The 24,144-nt window shown below is 36.6% G+C and overlaps 1 protein-coding gene and 1 pseudogene across 1 annotated transcript; both read right to left on the reverse strand.

Annotated features, from left to right (window-relative positions):
• Positions 1 to 13,571: 13,571 nt before the first annotated feature.
• On the reverse strand, positions 13,572 to 14,667 carry LOC113561964. The gene is made up of 5 exons (XM_026969641.1): positions 14,614 to 14,667; positions 14,426 to 14,563; positions 14,192 to 14,350; positions 13,758 to 14,004; positions 13,572 to 13,666 (listed from the first exon to the last, which is right to left on the reverse strand). Exons 1-5 carry the CDS (start codon positions 14,665 to 14,667, stop codon positions 13,572 to 13,574), a joined length of 693 nt encoding a protein of 230 aa, XP_026825442.1.
• Positions 14,668 to 19,916: 5,249 nt separating this feature from the next.
• Positions 19,917 to 20,936, reverse strand: LOC113561892 (annotated as a pseudogene).
• Between the last annotated feature and the right edge of the window lie 3,208 nt (positions 20,937 to 24,144).

A 24,144-nucleotide genomic window follows, 5' to 3' on the forward strand; every position in this document is an offset into this window, starting at 1 on the left:
GGTACGGCTGGGTAAAGGGAGAGGGAATACCGGGATATTAAAAGAAAGGATGGGGAGAGAAAAGATAGCAAAGGGTGGCAAGGTTTAGATTGGGAAACGGAATGAGAGGGGGGAGATATTGGGAGGAGGAGAGGAAGAGAGAGTGTAAGATATGTGGAGGGGTAAGGAGACGTGGGAACATGTGTGGGAGGAATGTACAGGTTGGGGTGAGAGGGGTACGTGGCAGGAAAGGGTGGTGGAAGTATTGGGGAGGAGGGAGAGGGGGAGAAATGGATGAGGGTGCTGGAGGGGTTGAGGGGGGAGAGGAATGAGTGGAGGAATGAGAGTGAGGATAGAGAGGAGGAGTGATAGAGAAATATTGTAAACGGAAACGGAAGTCCTATAGAGTAGGGAATTAGCAAGCGGAGATGTGTGTGTGCGTGTGCGTGTGCGTGCGTGCGTGCGTGCGTGCGTGCGTTCGTGTGTGTGTGTGTGCGCGCGCGCGCGTGCGTGTGTGTGCGTGTGTGTGCGCGCGCGCGCGTGTACGTGTACGTGTGTATGCGTGTAAGGTTTAACAGTTAGAAGTAAGACATAGAAGTAAGCCAGAAGTAAGCATACATTATGGCAAGCAGATTACAATGTTTCGCGTTTACTGCAGTAGGTGTTCAATATGTGCTCCTCTATTGCATAAGCATAATTCAGCGCGCACTAGGACTTCATGTTTCAGATTATCACATAATTTGCGCTGTCGTATGTGTGCTGCAGCTTCATGAATCCTTCGCACAAGATGGTCTCTATTTTCTATTACGGAATTGTTAACCATTTCCTTCATACAACCCCAAAGAAAAAAGTCTAAGGGTGTCAAATCAGGGGATCGCGGTGGCCATGACACGGGACCTCCCCTTCCAATCCATCGTGCTGGGAAATGCTGGTGTAACCACTGACATACCGGACGTGTAAAATGCGCTGGAGCGCCATTTAATTGGTACCACATTTGTCGTCGAGTGTGTAGTGGTATATCTTCCAGTAGTATGTGTAGTCTGTTATCAAGGAAGTTGAGATATCTGGCACCATTAATTCTGTCTTCCATTATGTAGGGGCCGATTAAATTATTGTCAATAATACCTGCCCAAACATTCACAGAAAATCGATGTTGGAATGAGATGGGTCGTGTTGCATGAGGATTCACATCAGACCAAACATGTAGATTATGCATATTCATAATTTCATCTCGTGTGAATCCCGCTTCGTCAGTCCACAACGCATGGTTGAGAGAATCTGGTTCATCAATGTTTTTGTGTAGCAACCATCGACAGTACTCGTAACGATATTGATGATCTCGCGGTAGTAACTCTTGCACGGGCTGAAAAAGAACGCTATCGCAAAGTGAAAGATGTTCCATGGGCATTGTCAAAAGTAATTGCTTCAAGAGAATTGTCAAAATCAAATATCACGGCAAAATATTGCTTGGGGTTTACATGGTTTACAAAATACAGATGTTTCGTGTTATGCAAATCCTCATATAGTATAAAAAAGAATACTTCACACTACAAAATGTGTGAAATCACAACAAAATTACCTTTTTTAAAAAGGTACAAAAAAGCGTCAAGTATACGCGCCCGAAGTTCTTTCAAAAAAGAATTCTACACACCCGAAGTTCTTTCAAAAAAGAACTCTACAAAACTAATGATATCAACAAATTGCGCCAACTACAATGGGTATTTATGCAAACCAGAAAATCTATTACTTTTTATTATTACTCTTTGGCCGATATTCATTGTTGATTCTTATTTAAGACCATCTTAAGTACATTCATAAGATATTTGAATTAATACGAATAAATATTTTAATACATATACATATATAAATATGTCAATACAAATGTGTTTTTTGAAAATACTTGGCGCTGCTAAACCGAATAAAAAATTCTCTTAGTATTTAAATAATCTAAACAGTACAATAATTTGCTTAGACTCTAATTTACACAACAACTTGCCGAAATGTACAAATGTAGTTAATTACACTTATTCTATACTTAATCTTAATAACGCGTGGATCGATCGAGTTAAGAACAGGCTCAATCGATTTTGCGTACTCGAATTATATAATGAAAGTGTTTTTATTTTTCACGTACATGCCCGGTGAAGGGAGATATTACGATGCAAAGTCCACATCGTGAAATATTTTATTAAGAAACTCTCTTATCGTCGTCGTCGTCGTCGTCTGGTCACGGAAAACGTACAGTTCACCTTTTAACTACTAGGCGGCGCGGCGTTTACGGCATGGTTGACGGCTCCGCTAAAGAGAGCAATGCGTATTCTAGTATTTGCGATTCTAGAAAAATTTGACATGACAAATTAAACTTTATTTATTCCGATGATTAATTATAATATACTGGGTGTCTACTTTCGATTATAATTTAAGGGTGTCCGATTTTTATTGATCAACTTGATAAACTCGTAATTGTGAGATTCTAGAAAAATTTGACACGAGAGATTAAACTTTATATTTTCCAATGATTAATTATAATATACTGGGTGTCGACTTTTGATTATAATATATAGGGTGTCCGATTTTTATTGACCTACCGAAAAACTTGTATTTGTGATTCCAGAAAAAGTTGACATGATAAATTAAACTTTTTGTATTCCGATAGTTATTACAATATACGGGGTGTTGACATTCGATTATAATATAAGGATGTCCGATTTTAATTGACTAACTCGAAAAACTTGTAATTATTCTAGAAAAATTTAACATGATAGATTAAATTTTTTTTTCCGATGATTAATTATAATATACTGGGTGTCGACTTTTGATTATAATATATAGGGTGTCCAATTTTTAATGACCAAACGAAAAACTTGTATTTGCGATTTTATAATATATTGGGTGTTAATTTTTGGTTGTAATATATTGGGTGTCCGATTTTTATTGACCAACCGAAAAACTTGTATTTATGATTTTATAATATACTGAGTTTCGACTTTTGATTATAACATATAGGGTGTCTTATAAGATTATAACATGTAGGGATTTTCATTGACCCGAAAAATCCGAAAAACTTGTATTTGTGATTCCAGAAAAATTTGACATGATAAATTAATGAATTCTATTTTATATCGACTTCACTGGCACTTTATTGTGAATATAATAACACGACGTTTCGGTCGGTCTTCCGACCCTTCTCAAGTGTACATAAATTGGAAACGAAACAAAGTCTTATTCTGCAAGGATATAAATTAACATATAGCATTATCGAAATAAAAACCTACAACTATTACAATAGATAAAATAAAATAAAATAAAATAATATAACCTACTGGTAGAAAAAGACCTGACAGGGATGTGAAACAAATCAGTCCCGAAAAGACGTCTCTAGCCGGTGACGTGCGGCAAACAAGTGAGATCCAACCACTTTCTTATCTTTTTACCAAGATATTATTGTAAACACTTGGTAATCTCTCTGTATCTAATTTTAAGTTAATTGAATTCTGGTGTCTTTTAATATAAACCATTTCCGCGACCTCTCTCTTCCTCAATTGCTTTTCTTTACGTAGGATTTCAACATTTGTCCATTCGAAATTGTGGTTGTTAGCGTCTCTGTGTTTGCTTACTACTGACCAGCTATCTTCGTCTTTTCTAATATCGAGTTTATGTTCTTTGACACTGGTTTCAACGAATCTTTTTGTTTGGCCTATGTAGCATGCTTCGCAGTCAGCACAATTTATTTTATATACAACGTTGGTTTCCTTATTATTTGGAAGTGCATCTTTCCCTCGTTTTATAATACAATTTAGCGTTTTATTTGTAGTGTATGTAACTTTCAAACAGCACTCTTTCAATATTCTACCTATTTTATCCGATAGACCTTTAACGTACGGAATATTAACGTAGCCTTTATAACCATTATTATCATTATTTACCTGTATATCATTCTCTACGTTACTATTGTTCCTATATTTTATTGTTTTTATCCTGTTGCTAACATATTTATTTATGACCTTAAGTGGATAACTATTGTCAATTAAAATCGACTTAACAATGTTAATATTGTTATTGTGAAACTGCTGTCTAATAGTAAAATGGCTCTGTCAATTAAATTATTAATCATATTTATCTTGTGTTTCATAGGGTTATTTGCATAATAGTTTGTATATCGTCTTGAGAAAGTTGGCTTACGAAACCAATTAGTTATTAATCCATCATCATTACGATATACGATGGTATCTAAGAAGCTAATAGAGTTATTATTTTCTACTTCTATCGTGAATTTCAATCGCGGGTGGTAGTTATTAAAGGTATTTAAGACATTGAATCTTGTCTTGGGGTAAAACCGTAAAGATATCGTCAACGTATCTATAGAATATTCCTATGTCAAAGTCTATACTTTCTATGCAATATGTCTCTAGGTCATCCATGACTATGTCTGCTAAAATTCCGGAGATTGGTGACCCCATAGGGCTACCAAATATTTGCTTATAATATTGTCCGTCAAATGTAAAATAAGTTGAATCTAAAATGAATTCAATTGCATGTATAAATTGGTCTAAATTGAGTTTAGTCACCTTTGTTATAAGATGCCATCTTTTTTCGATTCCTTTCTTCACTAATTCTTTAGGAATATTGATGAACAATGAAACTACGTCAAGTGAAACTAACGTGTCATTAGTCCCTATTGTTAAGTTTTTAATCCCATTGACAAAACTCCAACTGTCTTTCACATAGGATTTCGGTCTCGGAATAGATTCTGTCAATATTCTAAGAAAGAAGGAAGCCATATCATATAGAGGACTATTAATTGCTGATACGATAATTCGTAGGGGATAACCTTGCTTATGGACTTTAGGTTGGCCATAGCATCTAGACGTATTACTACTACTAACACGTATGCTATTGTATGTTTGTTTATCTATGATATCATCATTCAACCACAATCTAACTAATGTATTCACATAACATACATGTATAATGTATTTCCTAATACGTTATTGCGTATTGAATTTCAATTACTCTATATCTTGGTTTAATTTTTTTCGCCTTTTCGAATATTTTACCGTTTAATAACTTGACCATCACGCAACTAATGCACACAGCGAATTCGTATTCACTAATGATAATACGCGCAACATGGTCGGCGTGCGGCGCCACTGCAGCTTGCAAGTTCGCTACTCATGCATAGTGAAAATATATTTTCGATTTTTTCTAACATGTAGGAACAAAAATGCATTATTACACGTTTTCTTATCAATAAAACCTCTCCACTAGAAAAAATTTCATGGTTATTAGTGGAAAAATAAAAAAGTTGAGTTCTAGAACTCGTATTGTTTTATGCAAAAAAATAAGTTTTATGTCGGTAGATAGCTTTCGAAATTCTGTACATTTTGTATATTTACAAAATTGCGCTATCATGCTTCGTTCAGAAGTTATAGCCGAAAAACGAAAATTTCATCGATTTTCGAGGGTTGATTTCACCCCTTAAACATGTTTCGTTGCCAATAAAAAAAACACGGATCGAATATTTTGACCCCCTATACAAACCCACCAAGTTTCATTAAAATCGGAGAGGGACACCTGGGATACCTTCCTTGTAAGTAAATAACACTATTACATTAGTGAACACTGTCAATTAACGTATTTAAACATTAGTTAGCATTATCAGTTAACGTATTACTTAATGATGTAGCAGCGCCAAGTTCTTTAGCATTACTATTTTTTATTTTTATATATATACATTTTTTTAAGAAATTAAATTTTATTTGTTTGTTGTGACTGGTAGTTTTACTTGGCGCCATTTTCCGATATCATATTTTTACAGGTTTATATACATTTTTTTAATAAGTTAATTTTTACTTGATTAATTATATATATATACATTTGTTTAATAGATTAATTTTTATTTGGTTGGTTGCGACTGGCGCGTGTACTTGGCGCCTTTTTTCTCCTTTTTTTAAAAAAGGTAATTTTTGTGTTGAAAATACCGTAAACTAAGAAATGCAAAAGTTCTAGCACTTAGAAATTTTAGCCTTCAGTGACCTTGAATGATTTTAACCCGTAGATCAATGTGCGCATCTTCAAACGCTCTACTAGATGGTACGTAAAAAACATATCATACCATTTTAAAAAACGAAGTTGACCTTTATATGACCTCTACGCGTCCACCTAATAAAAAACTATTTAGAACAAATTATGTGTCCCTCGAAACCATGCAAGTTTGGTCTGACACTTTTTTTTTCTATCACTAATAACAGCCGAGATATTCAGCCTGTTTTAGGTACCTCAATATCTTGAACTGGATAAGTGGGCGCCACGATAATCTTGCCCAGGGCGCCAATGTTGCTAAAACCGGCACTGGCAATCTCCTAATATTATCATTGGTCCGCTAAAGGTTGAACCTGAGTTTTCGGGATAAGGAGGGCGTTTTTAAAAACAATGTTTCGGGCAAAAGTTACTTACTTTTCGACGAAGAATCAGAATCTGCAATAAAAAGTATGGGGTTCTGTTTAAAAAAACAAAGTTGAACTCCATATGACTTTGACAGCGCCACCCAAGGGCAAACCAATAGTACCGTCTTATGTCCCCCTCGAAGTCACAAAACTTTTGTTTGAAACATTTTTCGATTTAACGAGTGTTTCTGTAATATTTTAGGGGAAACTTTAAAATGGAACACCCTGTATATTTATAGTTTCATCAAAATCAAGATTTTGGCAAAGTTTTTTTTTAATTTAATATATGCAATGTTAAGATCGTTTCATTTTAAAAATTATTAGTTTTACATAAAATATTAAATTTATTTAATTCATTAATTTTGTTATATTTCTATATTTGTAATAGGAATCATAATACTGCTTATTTCGTTTGGTTGAACAAAGAGTCGCATCAAAAATTGTGCAAAACGTTAACAGAATGGAAATAGAAGTTACGAATGAAGAAATCATTGCATTAAACATTAATTAAACGTACATTAATTCTATAGTTGATGATATTTCTCCATAAAAGCTGCCGTATATTTTGATAGTTCCCTGTAATATATAAGAATATTTTTATTACAGACATTAGTAATAAATTTTATAATTATCTAGATATTAATAATTATTATTATAATTATCTAGATAAAAATTAAGAGACACGGTAGTGTCTCGCATCAAGTATATACGCGCAGCGAGACCGCACCGTGACACTTTTACGCAAAGCGACGCTTTCGCAGACACTCAGATTATTAGATCTCAATAACCGCTGAACGGATCAAGTTCAGAGTAGGCTCAGTGGATAGTTTGGGGTCGAATTATGTAATAAAAGTGTTTTCATTTTTCTTCTACGTGCCCTACGAGCGGAGATATGGCGATGTAAAGCCTGAAATTGGCTTTCACTTAAGAAACGTCATCAACGTCGTTTGTACAGTTCGATCTTTTCAATGAGATGGCAGCAGCTCCGTTTCCTTGCGTGCGCCAGATAGCATGTACATATACCGACCGGCGCGGCGGAGATGCTGTTGGTATATACGTGTGACTCACACATAACGATCATATGTAGAGGCCATAGACTTATAGAGATAGACCGGCCCTCACTGCAAAAAGCGGCGCGGCAACATCACGGTGCAGACATAGCCTGTGGAGTAGACCCGTCCTTCTCGCACTAGCGCTAAAAGAGAAGGACGGGTCTACTCCACAGGCTATGTCTGCACCGTGATGTTGCCGCGCTGCTTTCTACGGTGAGGGCCGGTCTATCTCTATAAGTCTATGGTAGAGGCTCTACATTAGAAAACTCTACCTTATCCACCCGACCGTCATGTGTAAGTCACACGGATATACGGACAGCATCTCCGCCGGTCGGTGTACGACAAATGTACGACGCGATGTAGTGCAAGAACTTGGAGTGAGAAAAGATATATTTGCGAGAAAACGAGTGAGTGAGAGAGCGAGAGGGCGTGAGTGAGAGGACCACGTCGACGAAGACGACGACGACAACGAGGAGCTCAAAGCAATACCAGCTTCAGCGTTTGAAAAGTGTTTTGAGGACTTAAGCGTTGGCACATGTGTATTGCATCCGATGGGGCCTATTTTGAAGGTGATAAAATCAATATTGATGAATAAACAAGTAATTTGTGTTTTATTAATTAATTCCGGATACTTTTTTTGCAGAATGTATATTTATATTTATTTATTAAACGAAATAAAAAACGACGGGGATAAACTCTTTTTTCTTGCATATATTGACTTTTGTGCATAAATATACTTAATATAATTTTATATTTTATAAACATGTAAGTTAATACTTTTAAAAACCTTACAGGATTAAAAACCTAACAGGACTATGGCTTTCATCTCATATATTATAAAAAAGAATAACATACTTCACACTACAAAATGTGTGAAATCACAACAAAATTACCTTTTAAAAAAAAGGTACAAACAAGCGCCAAGTATACGCGCCTGAAGTTCTTTCAAAAAAGGACTCTACAAAACTAATGATATGAACAAATTGCGCCAACTACAATGGGTATTTATGCAAACCAGAAAATCTATTACTTTATTATTACTCTTTGGCCGATATTCATTGTTGATTCTGATTTAAGACCATCTTAAGTACAATCATAAGATATTTGAAACCAATCACACAGTCGTATTAGCATCTTAAGACATTACTTCAGATCGTCTGGAAATAAGAACGGACTATGAATACTAGCCTTTGATATTAAAAAATAAAGGACATAATAATATTAAGCAGATATTTTTATACGAATAAATATTTTAATACATAGAAATATATTTATTAATACAAATAAGTGTTTTTTTCAAAATACTTGGCGCTGCTAAATCGAATCAAAAATTGTCTTAGTATTTAAATAATCTAAAGATTACAATAATTTCCTTAAACTCTAAATTACATAACAACTCGCTGAAATACATATATGTACAAATGTAGTTGAACTTATTCTATACTTAATTCTAATGTCATACACATACACACACATGCACGCATTCACAAGAGAGAAAGAAAGAGAATGAGGCAATTAACATAATGATTCGGTTTAGCAGCGCCAAGTATTTTGAAAAAAACACTTATTTGTATTAATAAATATATTTCTATGTATTAAAATATTTATTCGTATAAAAATATCTGTTTAATATTATTATGTCCTTTATTTTTTAATATCAAAGGCTAGTATTCATAGTCCGTTCTTATTTCCAGACGATCTGAAGTAATGTCTTAAGATGCTAATACGACTGTGTGATTGGTTTCAAATATCTTATGATTGTACTTAAGATGGTCTTAAATCAGAATCAACAATGAATATCGGCCAAAGAGTAATAATAAAGTAATAGATTTTCTGGTTTGCATAAATACCCATTGTAGTTGGCGCAATTTGTTCATATCATTAGTTTTGTAGAGTCCTTTTTTGAAAGAACTTCAGGCGTGTATACTTGGTGCTTGTTTTGTACCTTTTTTTAAAAGGTAATTTTGTTGTGATCTTTTACTTACGAATGATTCTTATATTTCATAGTATCCACAATCATGACAGTCCTTAAAAAAATACTGCATACAAAAATATTTCTTGCACCAGGAACAACGTATTATAGGTGCACCACATATGGAACAGCGTGGTATTTCTTGTATATCTTTTGCGGAGAAACAAAATTCTACTGGATTTTCAAAATGTGGTGGTCGTTCTTCGATGTAGCCACTTTTAAACCAGGCATGTTTAAAAAGATTATGGAATCGCGGAGAAGACAGCTGTATATGCGTTAAGGATTGTAATTTAATGATATTATTTCTCAAGTGTAAATTGATATCATAATTTAACAAAATAACACGATCACTAAATGTTCTCACAAAGTTTTCCCATATTCTAAACCCATAAACGTCAAGGGGTTGACTCATTCCCGTTGTTCTTTTTGGTATTGTTAAAATCCGTACATCTTTATCTGTAGATGATATAAATTCTTGTAGATTTGCGGGATAATGTCCACTCCAAGAGTCTAATAATAGTACACTGAAGCTTCCAGTTGCAGGTAAAAATACATTTGTGAACCAAGATTGAAAATGTTGTGCAGTTAATTTTCCTGATTGCGATGCCGCGATAAAAATATTTGCAGGTATAAACGAAGTTTCTTCTACGCGTGGTCCAAAATTTTCATTTGTTTCTTTCAATACTATACCATTCAATACCATGTAGTGATTTATTTTCAAAACAATTACACAGACCCACAAAAAAAGAAAAGTTATCTGCGCCATGGACTACACCATGGTATTCCTATGTATTTTCGCCTACTGAAACCGAATATGACCTCAGTTTTGCCCCTACACGTCAGGATTTTTTTCTACAGCCAAAAACACCTTGGAAAATCATGAGTTACAAACCTTGAACCAGCAAACTTTATATTTCTATAACCCCGTTATCCTTGAACAGCACACCCCATTACCCATAACCCCGTAACCCCATAACCCCATAACCCACAACTCCATAACTCCATAACCCCATAAACCTGGAAATCTAGCAGACTCGCAATAACCACATGACTCTGGGAGTTATGCGGAGTTATGGAGTTATACCAAATATATTCTATTTAGGAAAGCTTTTAGACAGCACAACTCATGATCGTCTGTGTTTTCGTACCCTCTTATCTTCAAATGATCTGTGCAGTGGATTCCGTTTACGCTTCCTCCCTTTCACAACACTCTCTCTTCAACATCCAACAGAAGTCAGCCATCATATTTATATCCCATCTACCCTGGTAACGACGTTCCATTTCTTTGATATCTTGATGCAATGGTTCTCCTTGCTCTTCGCTGTAATCCCCAAGATTTTCTGGAAAGTAATCAAGATGTGAATGGAGGAAGTGTAGCTTGTAATTCATCAGGTAACCCAATTGTTGGTATTTCCTAAGCATATCAGCAACTAATTCTTCATAGTTTTCACTCTTGTGATTACCTAAAAAATGTTTAACCACCTCCTTAAAGCTAAGCCACGCAGCCTTTTCTTTGGCATTCATTGTAGCAACGAATGCTTCATCTCTCAATATTGTACGGATTTGTGGGCCATCGAAGATTCCCTCTTTCAATTTAGCATCAGTTATTGCTGAAAATTGATTTGTCAAGTATGCAAAACACGAACCATCCTTATTTAAAGCTTTGACAAATTGTTTCATCAAACCAAGTTTAATGTGAAGAGGAGGAAGGAGAATCTTGGATGGCTCTACTAAAGGCTTGTTGATGACATTTTTTGAACCGGGTTTCATGGATTCCCTCGCAGGCCAATGTATGTTGACGTAATGGTTTTTGCTATAGCTACTATATAAAGGATAGCTGACTCGTCCGCCATATTGGAGCCCATCAAGCACATTACAAACGCTTCCAGATTCCTATTTTTTTCGTTCTAAATTAGTTATTAAAATCCAAATGATGTATTTGTTTTTGGAAAGTTATAATTTTATTAATATAAACATTGCAGATAAGGATCAAAGAAATAAAATATAAAAAATAGATTAATTAATTTATTATGGTTTTCTGAAATACAGATTTGGAACCGTAGCTTATCTGTGTATTTGTTTTAGTACACATTTCAAAATTTCTTATCCTTAAGCCGCGTACAGTTGTATAATGTTGAAGTAAATCATGCAGGATATTACAACATTGAGGAAATAAAGAATTGTATTTATCCTTTACATCATTGATGATAGCTTTGAAAGATACTAAGTTTTGCAATAAATCTGTCATATTGTTCTGAACAACAGATTCAGTATAGTGAAACATTTCATATGTTGTATTAGAAATTCTTTTCAATCCTCCTAAGTCTAAGCATTCAGTTAAAGTTGCTTCTTCTTGATGAAATAGTTGAACATTTAGCAAAAATGTTTTGCAACTTTTACAAATATTTTTATGAGTGAATAGGAAATGTACGCAACTACCAGCTATGTGGTATATATTTGCCTTGTCACTTTCTGTAAATATCTCAGCAGAAGCTCTACTAATAACTTCTTCAGAATTAGTATTGTCATCTATAAACAACATTTTTTTAACTAGAATGCTATCATCCATATCATATCAATTCAATCAAAGCATAAAAACTACAAGAAATATAAGCTGACTGTTGAATGTTTGTGCTGCACATCGACATAGAGCATGAACTGCGCCATCCATATCTACATCGTGTGGTCAAGAAAAATATAAAAGATAGAGTATGAAGACGGCCAATCTCTCTCTTTTTCTAACATTGAAAAAGAAAGAGAGATTGACTGTTTTCGCATCCTCTCTTCATTTTTGACCACTTTTACATATGGATGGCGCAGTTCATGCTCTATGTCAATGGTGCTGCATAAGCAAACAATGGCTTCGTTCAGCAGAGAAAGTGGATCGGTGAGCGCTTAATGATTCTTTACTATGATTGGTTTCTACACTTACATCTAGCGAAGTTTTAAAGAACCAATTATGTTATATTAAAGAATCTTTGAGTGCTTACTGATCTGCTTTTTCTACTGAATGTATCCAATATATGTTACCTAGTTGACAATAATCCAGGAGATGCAGATCATTGTCAGTCGAGTAATTCGTGTTTTTTGTGTCAGACATAAATTGTGATAAGCATATAAGCTTTAAAACCTTTAACACATTTAGTGCACTTGGTTTCATACCTGCTCTCTTTCTAATTTGTGAAAAAATGTTTTCTAATGCGTCTTGATTTAATCGTGATCCTAGAAGAAATTTATACTTTCCTTCGAAACATTCTTGCGCTAACTTCATAAAGGAGAGAGACGTTAAAATTGAGCCTGTATTTAATGGTTTCCATCCTTTGTCGATTATAGTTTGTTCCACGACTGATACAAAGTAGTCCATAAATGTCTTTTTGTTTTGTACATTTGTCCTTGTTACTGAAGCAACGCGTCTTCTAGAATTTATAAGTGCAAATCATTGGCGAAGAAATCTTAAAAACCAAGCTGTAGTCAACGCTTCACGAGGTATATAATCTTCTGTATAACAGCCGTTTCTAAAGCACCAGCAGTCTTTATAGAGATGTATCTCATGGCATTTCCTACATTCATTTTCGAAAAATGCCCTGGTGTTACAATTTCCTGTGTGAGGTGATGCAGAGATCGTAGATGTTTCTTATTTCTCATTTCATGATTCCAAAGATCATTAATATATTTTCCAGTAACCACATTCGTTGGTAAATCGTGTTCTTGGACAACTTCCATCAGTAAATATATTTGAGACCGTTGAATGGCAGATTTCCAGTTTTTTAAAAGATGGGGGATATCCGCAAGTACGTAAATATGCCTGTTTGAACTGTCTTCTTCAAAACTAATTATTCGTTGATCTCTACTGACACATATTCCAAGCGAGCTCCACAAAGCTTTGTTATTGCTGCCTATATCTGAACAAATACTTCTAACATTTAAACCAATTGAAGTAGTAGCTTGAATTATTTCAAGAATGAATTTACTCATGTCACTTCCATTAGTCGATGGGCCAGTCACATGGCAAGCAATGATCTGTTTCCACGGCGTATTTAATCCTCGAAGAGCAGCTACAGTTAAATAATTACCCTTCTTACTTGTATCATCAAGTGTAACTTGTCCAACAAAAGTTTTTTTTTACTTGTCGAAGTCCAAGTCGCCAGAAATGTCCATCTCATCAACCATTAATGAACAATCTTTCTCAATATCTTGCATACTTTCTACTGTTTTTGCTAATAAATCAACAACAGCATGTAGCAACCCAAATTCGATTTTGACACAAGAAATCCACACAAGAAAATAAAAGGATTTTATTTAGGGTACTGTACGACGGCGCGGGATAACCAGTTTCACGCAGGAAATTGTAACCATTTTTACCTAAAGCAAACCTCAACTTTAAGCCTTTTATAATTCCTTCATGACTCCACTTTGTTATGCATTTTTTTTCTATTAAAAGTGTTTGCAATTGCTCATGTGTTAATAATTTAGCAATTGCGTCATTTTTGGACTTTATCTCTTCTTCTAACTGAGCACATTTCTTCTTCAGTTCAAGAATTTGATCATCTGGGTTCTAAAACGATATAAAAAATAAATTTAGAATATATAATAAAAATAATATACAATTATAATAAATAATAATATATAATTACAAAACTAAATACAAGAAAAAAATTTGGAAACATTTCACAGGGTGAAATAACTACTATAACTCAATAAAAAACGCAATAAACAATATAAAAGGAATACTTGTTTCTTACCATATTTTGAGATTCGGATACGTCTTCATGAAGTAAATCATTTGAGTAATTAGAAATATTTAATGGAGGCGTCAAATTTGCACAATCAGAAAGTACATCTACTTTCAAGCGCTTATTATTAGGTTGGACATTATTGCACTGATCTTCTTCTCTGGATCTCTGTATATAGTAAATACTTTAACAATTTACACAGAACATTATCCTGATTATGGTTATACACAAAATTATTTTTACCTTGTATAAACTGTTCCTAGGAGGATTAAGTAATTTCGGTGCATTGAACACATTGAATATTGTTGGTACTGCAAATGGTATTAAACGCTTCTTGCCATCAGCACGACCTTGTTCAATTTGAGACCCTTCAAAATGTTCCTAGAAACATGAAACAAAGTGTTGAAAACGTTGATCTTTATACATAATACTGAATATGGCATAGGACAAGGAAAGTATGACCAATTGAAGATTAGGCTCTGCATTTTTGCATCATTGTTACACTTGATTAACTTTACAATATTTATTATTAAAAATATTTTTCGATTGAATTTCATTCATGCGAATATTTATCAATGCATCAAAACTTTGTAGCACCTTTATTGACTTTGTAAAAATAGGCGAATAGACAGAGCCCATAACCTGCTATGTTATATCCAGTTATCTATAGAGATTAGTTGTTGAAACTCAGAATGATCATTATACTTGCTGATAAACCACAAATAATTTTAGTACAAATAATTACCGAACATAGTCGATCATTTTGTGTTGGATTCCAGTCTTGTCTCCTACAATTTATTAACCACTGTTTTCGCCTTTCAGGATCTGCAGGAAACCTAAACAAAGATATTATTAACAATTACAATTTGTTAGCTACTTATAATAAGCATATAATATAATAATATTATAATATTATAATTAAGAAATATTCATTAACAAATAATCAATACAAATATGTAAGTAAAAAGAAGGATGTGAGGTTAGACAAATTTGGCGTTACATTTTGTTGTTACTAATAAAAATACTTATCTATAGAATTTAAAACCATTCCTAGAGTGGTTCGAACAATTTGGGGCCGAACAGCCAGTCATTTTTACAAAACAATACAGTTCCACGTAATAAAAAGTAACGTCACAAGTTCACAACCGATCAAAGCTTGGGCTCCAATATGGCGGACGAGTCAGCTATCCTTTATATAGTAACTATAGTTTTTGCGGTCTCTGTTATCCCATAAGCATAAAAAGCATGGAAACTTCATGAAACCTGACTGCTGACCCAAAATCATAGAAAGAATCTTGAGATCACCACAAAGGGTATAGCAGGATAAGCATGTATGTGCTGCCCCCGCTAGGATCTGAATGAGATTTTTACAATAAGTTGTCATTGATGTGAGATTAAATTTTCCAAAAGATTATATCTGAAAAAAAATTTTTTATCGGAGTTATGGGGGTAAGAAGAAAAATCGAAAAAAATTTTTTTCTCGAGAACGGCTGAACCGATTGTGATGAAAAAAATACATGTTATGGGTTTCAATGCCACAATGTTATAAAAAAATTACGGATTTTTGTTCAAAAAAGACAGGTTAAAAAAATTTTCAAACATTTGAATTTTTTTTTATGGGATGCACTTGAGGCACTATCACCATTTTCGCCCTAAGAAATCTTTAAATACTCTAGAATAACATGTCCGAGTTTCAAAACGATCGAAGGAGTAGTACATAGTTTAAAAAATTAAGATCTTCAGTGCGTCACGTACGGCGTATGGCGCGCTGTACAACGGGTACGTGTAGCCAGTGAAGCCAGATCGCGGCCGCGGCCTCCGACTTACCGTAGTGGAGGAGATGACACACGCAAGTAAAACCCGCGTACGTGTGCGCTTCACTAATTGGTTCATCGCTTGTGTGTGTCATCTTTTATATCTTTTTTTCGTCGATCCATCATAGTTTTGCAAGCACTGCATACTACTTGAAGTAACCAGGTAATTGAGGTAATGATTCCCATCACGCATTCCAGAAGCAAAACATTCTTCATATGCTGATTTTAATTTTTCTGTGAATTTTATACGATTTTTCTTCAATTTAAATTCTCCACAAACATAACAGAATGAATTCGAATCACTATCTCATCTATGAGGAGCCACGGAGGATCTAGATGTATTTTGAATGAGTTCAGGATTTTGATTTTCAAGAGCCATGGATATATTGAAAAACCCGCACGTTAGGGATCCTGTTCCGATCGCAGGTGAGTCCGCTGTCCTAGGGGTGATAATCCTCATACCTCCCTAGGTCTAAGTATGAGGGCTTTCCGACTTTGACGAGGACAAAGTCAACTCGTCGTCGGACACACTACGGCCTCATCCTCACACCCTAACGCCTCCTGCAAAGCAGCGCGCCTTCGCTGGCTTCGTTACCTTAGAGGATCGGAAAATGGATCATTCTACACATCCTCGATTGAGGCAGTTGTCACCATCTCCAGCATCCTCTGAGGCAGCAGGATCCAGGAAAAATATAACTATGGGATAGCCACATATATATAAATTCGATGGTAGATTTCCAGGAGCGGAGTCAAAGATCCATGAGCGGAGCCGAATTACTAACTTCAAGGTTGAAAGAAAAGAATTTGTTGTCGAAAGGAACGAAAATTTCAAGATTAGTATGTAAAGGTTATGGGATTCTTAGTTTGGCTGTTTGGAGTTGAGTGAGCTACGGAGTTTGATGTTAAGTTGTGGGATCTACGATTTAATGGATTTTCCAAGGTGTTTTTGGCTGTAGAAAAAAATCCTGACGTCTAGGGGCAAAACTGAGGTCATATTCGGTTTCAGTAGGCGAAAATACATGGGAATACCATGGTTTAGTCCATGGCGCAGATAACTTTTCTTTTTTTGTGGGCCTGTGTTATTAATGTCATTAAATAGGGGCGTTTTTACCATGAAACTTTTGTATAAAACATTTTTCGATATTTCGAATCATTTCCGAGATATATCAAGAAAAGCAAAAAGCCGTCTTATGTTTGAAGGGTGGTTTTACCCCTTAAAACCGTTTTTGGGCCGCAACGAATAATTTCTAAATTCATCTATTAACCCGCCCTACATGTGTATAAAGTTTCGTCAAAATCAGAATTTTCTACTTTGCGATGTTCCCTTGTAAGTGGGTTGTCTCTTTCGACGCGTCTCTGTTGTCTCTTGCTTTACGGCTACTATCTATGACTCTTCTTGTTTCTGAGATGTTCTCTCCTCCTCAATCTCCGATGATGCACCTTCAAACTGGATTTTATTCTTATCACCATGAATGACTTCATGACCTATTTTGCCTTCATCGAATCTCACATGTTTTGTCTGAATTATTTCCTTTCGCTTGGGATCCCATAATCTATATCCCTTTGTTTGGTTCGAATATCCGACTATTATACATTCATGGGCTCGTTGGTCAAGTTTCTTTTTTCCTTATGACGGCTGATGTGCATACGCCAAACATTCAAAAACTTTCAAATGCTTGACGCTAGGTGTGTGTCCTGTTCAAATTCCTTCTGGAACACCGTCTTCAATACAACTATGTATCATTCGATTTCGCGCATACGCGGCTGCACTCGTGGCTTCTGGCTGAACATATGGAGGTAATTTTGCTGAAAATAACATCGATCTCACTAGGTCCATGAGGGTACGGTTTAACCTCTTCGCTACACCGTTCATTTGTGGAGTTTCAACGCAGGTTCTCTCGTGATTGATACCAAGTTCATCAAATAACTCTCTAGTCTCGCGATTACAGTATTCTAATCCGTTATCGGTTCGGAACTGTTTGACTTTTAACCCTTTATCTCTCTCTACTTTAGCTATTTATTTTTGGATAACTTGCGTAACCTCATCCTTTTTCTTCAAGAAATGTACTTCTACTTTACGCGAATAATCGTCAACTAGCATCATGAGATATCTGGAATCTTCTATGGAGTTTACCTGCATCGGACCGCATACATCCGAATATATCAATTCTAGCGTGGTACAGGACTGCCTTCCATGTATCTTCTTGCATGACTTCTTTGTAGATTTTCCTATGTTACAACCTGAACATTCTTCTTGGTCAATCTTCTCGTTCTCGAGTCCTCTCACGAATTCTTTCCTCGCGAGTTCTCCAATGGATCGATTACTTATGTGACAGAATCTTCCATGCCATTAGACTGGATTCATGTGGGAGCGTCCCGTTTGGCCACGTTGATATTGACCACAGTCCGATTGACCACGTTGCGATTGACCACAGTCCCGATTGACCACGGTCCCGATTGACCACGGTCCCCATTGACCACGGTCCCCATTGACCACGGTCCCCATTGACCACGGTCCCCATTGACCACGTTGATATTGGCCACGGTCTCGATTGATCACGTTGATATTGGCCACGGTCCCGATTGACCACGTTGACATTGGCCACGTCCCGATTGATCACATTGACATTGGCCACGTCCCGATTGGCCACACATTGGAAATCAGAAATCAGAACGGGCGTATCCCGTTTGCACACGGAATGATTGCACACGTAATATTGCACACGTTGTATTGCACACTGTTTTATTGCACACAGCACGATTGTACATCGCACGATTGCACACGAACATTGCACGATTGGACACCGCACTATTAGATACTGCACGATTGGACACCGCACTATTAGACACTGCACGATTGTTTAATAAAACTGTATGAACGAAAAATTTTTAATGATCAGTAAAGGATTCCGCATAGGTTCAACGAGATCCGTGCCTTGAACATTCCACGCCAATCGAGGTCCACCGTGGGCGGGGTAGGCTCCCTAAAGTTTGTTTATATTTTTTTCGGCGGGGGTGCAGGTGGAAGGTGCTTCTCCGAAGACGAAACCCTTCCACTTGCATTACCCGCCCCACGCAAACACTGTCAAGTCATCGGTACGATTCCACATAGGTTCAATGACATGAAGTTAAAAACAGACCTCTTTGAACATACGTGCGCTGGCTCTTATTGAATATCATCGGTTGTAAATTGGTGTCCAATCGTGCAGTGTCTAATAATGCGGTGTCCAATCGTACAATGTGCGTGTGCAATCGTGCGGTGGTTCGATTGTGCGGTGTACAATCTGTGTGCAATAGAACAGTGTGCAATACAACGTGTGCAATATTACGTGTGCAATCGTGCGGTATGCAATCGTTCCGTGTGCAAATAGAGGCCACCCCATAAAACACACGCATGTTTCTGATTTCCAATGTGTGGTCAATCGGGACCGTAGTCATTCGGTACCGTGGTCATTCGGGACTGTGGTCAATATCAACGTGGTCAATCGGAACGTGGTCAATCTCAACGTGGTCAATCGGGACCGTGGTCAATATCAACGTTGCCAAACGAGCGCCACTCGATTCATGTACGTCCATCTGATGTACCTGAACGCTCTCCTTATTGTCTGAATTTACGACATCAGCTCGTACAACGTATAGGTTATTTACTCTTCGTGCCTGTAGAATCGCCTTATTTTTCTGGCGGTCAATAACGGTTACAACTCCATTCTCGAGCGTAAACCTTTTATTCTTTTTCTCAATCTGGGCCACCAACATCAAGTTTCGTCTGCATCCTGGTACGTAAAACACACATCTTGTAGTACTATTTCATACTCTTTTTGACTTACCTTGGAGATGAGTACTATTGGGTCATTAAGTATGAAACTTTACAAATAGAACATAAACTTTTGCATTTTTTGGCACATGGACATGATTTATTTTCAATCGAAGTATGCGCCCATGTTATCTACACACTTCTGCCATTTTAGTGGTAGTTGGTCTATGCCTCTACTATAGAAGCCAGGAGTACGGGAATCGATGAAGTCGCGGAAGGCTGTTTCGACTGCCTGTTGAGAATTGAAGAATTTTCCCACCAACAAGTTGTCCAAATTCCGGAAGAAGTGATAGTCGGTAGGTGATAGATCTGGTGAATATCGTGGATGACGGAGAGTTTCCAATTCCAACTCCTGTAGCTTTGCCACGGTCAGTCGTGCAGTGTGCGGTCGAGCATTATCATGCAACAGGATTGGCATTGACCGATTGACCAATTTCGGTTGTTTAATAGCAAGTTGTTGCATCATTTCGTCCAGTTGCTTGCAATATACTTCAGCCGTTATCGATGTACCAGGTTTCATAAAGTTGTAGTAGATAACACCTGACCTGGACCACCAAACAGTCACCATAAGCTTCTTCTGTGTAATGTTGGGTTTCGCGTGATGTCTCGGTGGTTCATCAGCGTTCAACCACTGATGTGAGCGTTTACGATTGTCGTAGAGTATCCACTTTTCATCGCAGGTCACAATTCGATTCAAAAAAGATTCATTTTTGTGACGGGAAAGCAAAGAAAGGGAAGCCTCTAGACGTTGCGCCTACTGCGCATCGGTCAATTCGTGCAGGACCCATTTGTCCAACTTCTTTATCTTACCAATTGCAGCTAAATGAACCAATATGGTGGGTATGGAAACATTGAATATCGATGCCAATTCACGTGTACTTTGAGATGGATCGGACTCTACTACGGCTCTCAAGTGATCATTATCCACCTTCGTCTTTGGTCTTCCACGTGGCTCATTAGCGAGGCTGAAATCTCCATCTTTGAAGTTTTTGAACCAATTGCCCACCGTTGCTTTAGTAGTTGAACCTTCACCAAATACAGCGTTGATATTACGAGCTGTCTCCGACACTGTGGTTCCACGGCGGAACTCATATTCATAAATCACACGAATTTTGGACTTTTCCATAGTTCTATAAAAAAGAATCCACCAATAAAACTAATGAAGATATTTGAACAAACAAATATGACATTTGAAGAGCGAACATACATCTATCACACTAACCTAACCTGATACTGACGTCTGGCGCCAAATTTGAGATAACAAATGTTAAAGATGGCGCTTTTACATTTGTAAAGTTTCATACTTAATGACCCAATATATCTCCTTTGCCCTCTGCCTAAGGAGCCTATATCAGTTTTCATAGTTGTATCTGCAGTGCCTATCGGTTCTGATTGTATTTTCTGAAAGTTTCTAAAGTACTCTCTGTGTTTACATACGTGATGAGTTGCTGCACTGTCTAATAACCAAGCGTCTCCTGTTTCTATATTATAGAGGGCTATTAAAAGAGCGCGAATGAATCTTTCTTATCTGTTTTGTGATGTTTCTTGATAAGTTGTTTCTTACAAGTAACACTACCCAAGTGCCACTCGCCGATTTTCTTGAAACTTTGCACACACGTAATACATCGAAAAACATTAAACACGTGTCTTTTTATTTGTGCTAACAACGCATTTTAAGGTTAGAAAACGCATTCGAGAATTTAACACTCTATAGCACAATGGTAACTAACGCTACTCCTGAGCGTTATTCTCTTACAGCTTTTACGACATTACTCTATTATGATTTTATTGTCTGAATGTTTGGTATTAATTTTACGAGATTCGGAATGGCAGATTCAAAATCGCGGACCGAAATGGCAAAATTTTCAAAAATTTTATTCAAAGTCAGTTTCGAAGAAGTGTTTTAGACCCGTGATTACGATTGTGGTAACAGTTATATCAATCTAGAGGTGGAGGATGAAAAATGGCAAATTCAATATGGTGCATCCAAAATGGCGGACCCAAATTCCAATTGTTTTAAATTAGTTTCAAAGACCATTTTTGTGATGGTTTTCGAGGTGACTGTTTACAATGTTAATAGTAGTTTGACAAAATTTCAAATTTCATAAAGCTGTCTTCAGCAGATTAAATTGCTTAAAATTTCGGTAACTTGATTTATTTGTTTCCGTCATTTGAAATATTGTCAAACTACTATTAACATTGTAAACAGTCACCTCGAAAACCACCACAAAAATGGTCTTTGAAACTAATTTAAAACAATTGGAATTTGGGTCCGCCATTTTGGATGCACCATATTGAATTTGCCATTTTTCATCCTCCACCTCTAGATTGATATAACTGTTACCACAATCGTAATCACGGGTCTAAAACACTTCTTCGAAACTGACTTTGAATAAAAGTTTTGAAAATTCTGCGATTTCGGTCCGCGATTTTGAATCTGCCATTCCGAATCTCGTAAAATTAATGCCAAACATTCAGACAATGGCTGCGTTCGGCAGAAAAAGCTGCTTTGCAACCGTTGTAAAATTCGTGAATATGATTTGCGTATGCTTTTAGATTCAATCAAAATTAAGCGCATACGCCAATCAGATTCACGATTTTTACAACGGTTGCAAAGAAGCTTTTTCTGTCGAACGCAGCCAATAAAATCATAATAGAGTAATGTCGTAAAAGCTGTAAGAGAATAACGCTCAGAAGTAGTGTTAGTTACCATTGTGCTATTATAGAGTGTTAAATTTTCGAATGCGTTTTCTAACCTTAAAATGCGTTGTTAGCAGAAATAAAAAGACACGTGTCTAATGTTTTTCGATGTACTACATGTGTGCAAAGTTTCAAGAAAATCGGCGAGTGGCACTTGGGTAGTGTTACTTGTTAGTACCGCAATTAACAGCAATATGTTCAAGTTTTCCACGTTTATAACATTTAAAGGGCTCTCTCGGTTTAGTGCCTTTCGATCGATTCTCTTTGCTCGTTTGATACACAACGACTTCTTGCTTCGTTTCACTTTCTTCTTTCTTGGATAATCTTCTTTCATATTCTATAAGTAATGCCTTCTTTATTTCAGGTGAGGTAAATTTAGCGTCTTCTAAGTTTGCCAGTGTCATCGTCAATCCGTCGTATGAGTCTGGTAATCCTGTTAGCATGGCATATGCTAAATCCTCGTCCTTGACTTCTGAACCGGCTGCCCGTAAATAGTCGCTGCAAATCTTCATCCTAGATAGATACGATGCCATCGTTTCGTCGTCCTTCAATCTGATTCGAACGAATTCCCATTTTAGCTGTATAATTCTTTGTCTCAATTTTGGTTCGTATACCTGTTCAAAAATTGTCCATGTTTCTGCTGCAGTTTTGCAATCGACAATGTGTATCTGTTGATCTGAGTCTATAGACAACGCAATAGTAGATAACGCTTTTTCTTCCTTAGATCGGAACGTTTGTACTTGAGCTGCAGTTGCATCTTCCTCGAGCTTCGCTGTTCCATTCGCGTAGTCCCATAATTCTCTTTGGATTAACAGCATCTTCATGGAAAATTTCCACGTTCTATAGTTATCGCTGTTTAACCTATCTATCTTGTCGGTTAGGTTAAGACTCGTCATCTTGAATGTACAATATTACTAATGGAACAGACTTACGGCTTTTTCTCGTAATTGTACGCAAATCTTTGTCAAAAAGCTTTATCATTCTTGCGTACTTACGACCTTTCGACTTTCGATGTCCGTGTCCTCGATTATCCAGTGGCACCTTTTTGCATGTCTGGGCCCATAACCATGTTACGGGTGAGATCTGGGTGATCAAATTAGTACACTGGATTTAAAAGAAACTCGAGGTGTTTAATATAAACTCTTATCGTCAGTACAATCTTGTAGCTCTTCTTCTGAGAACGGTCTAGAACAAAAAACGCGTAATGGCTGACAAACATAAAACAAAACATAAAACAAAAAGAAAATATAATTTGTATTGTTACGTCCAGCTCACTGAGAGAGACGCACAAACCGCTCTCACGTATCAAGCACATACAACTATGAAGCGTATCAACGCGAGCGAGCCGACCAAGTTATCGGAAAGAAGGTCAGCGGCCGAAGGCCACTTTGACGCTTCTTCCAAATCAAGGTCTGCTCGTCGGTCCTTTTTTATGTAAGGAAATCGAATCCCTATTACAACAGTGATGTCAGGCCGTGGGATTTTCCCCCTCGCGACAGCGTTCGTGCGCACGCGTAAGCTGACGTCACATTCAGTGATGTATATACTTCGGCAAACTATGAGGTGTCGTTAGTCCCGGGTGATAAAGGAAATGTGAAGAAAGTTGCAGGAGAGAAGACAAAGTTTTTATTAAA

The sequence above is a fragment of the Ooceraea biroi genome, chromosome 5 (genome assembly GCF_003672135.1).
Source record: "Ooceraea biroi isolate clonal line C1 chromosome 5, Obir_v5.4, whole genome shotgun sequence".
Taxonomy (NCBI): domain Eukaryota; kingdom Metazoa; phylum Arthropoda; class Insecta; order Hymenoptera; family Formicidae; genus Ooceraea; species Ooceraea biroi.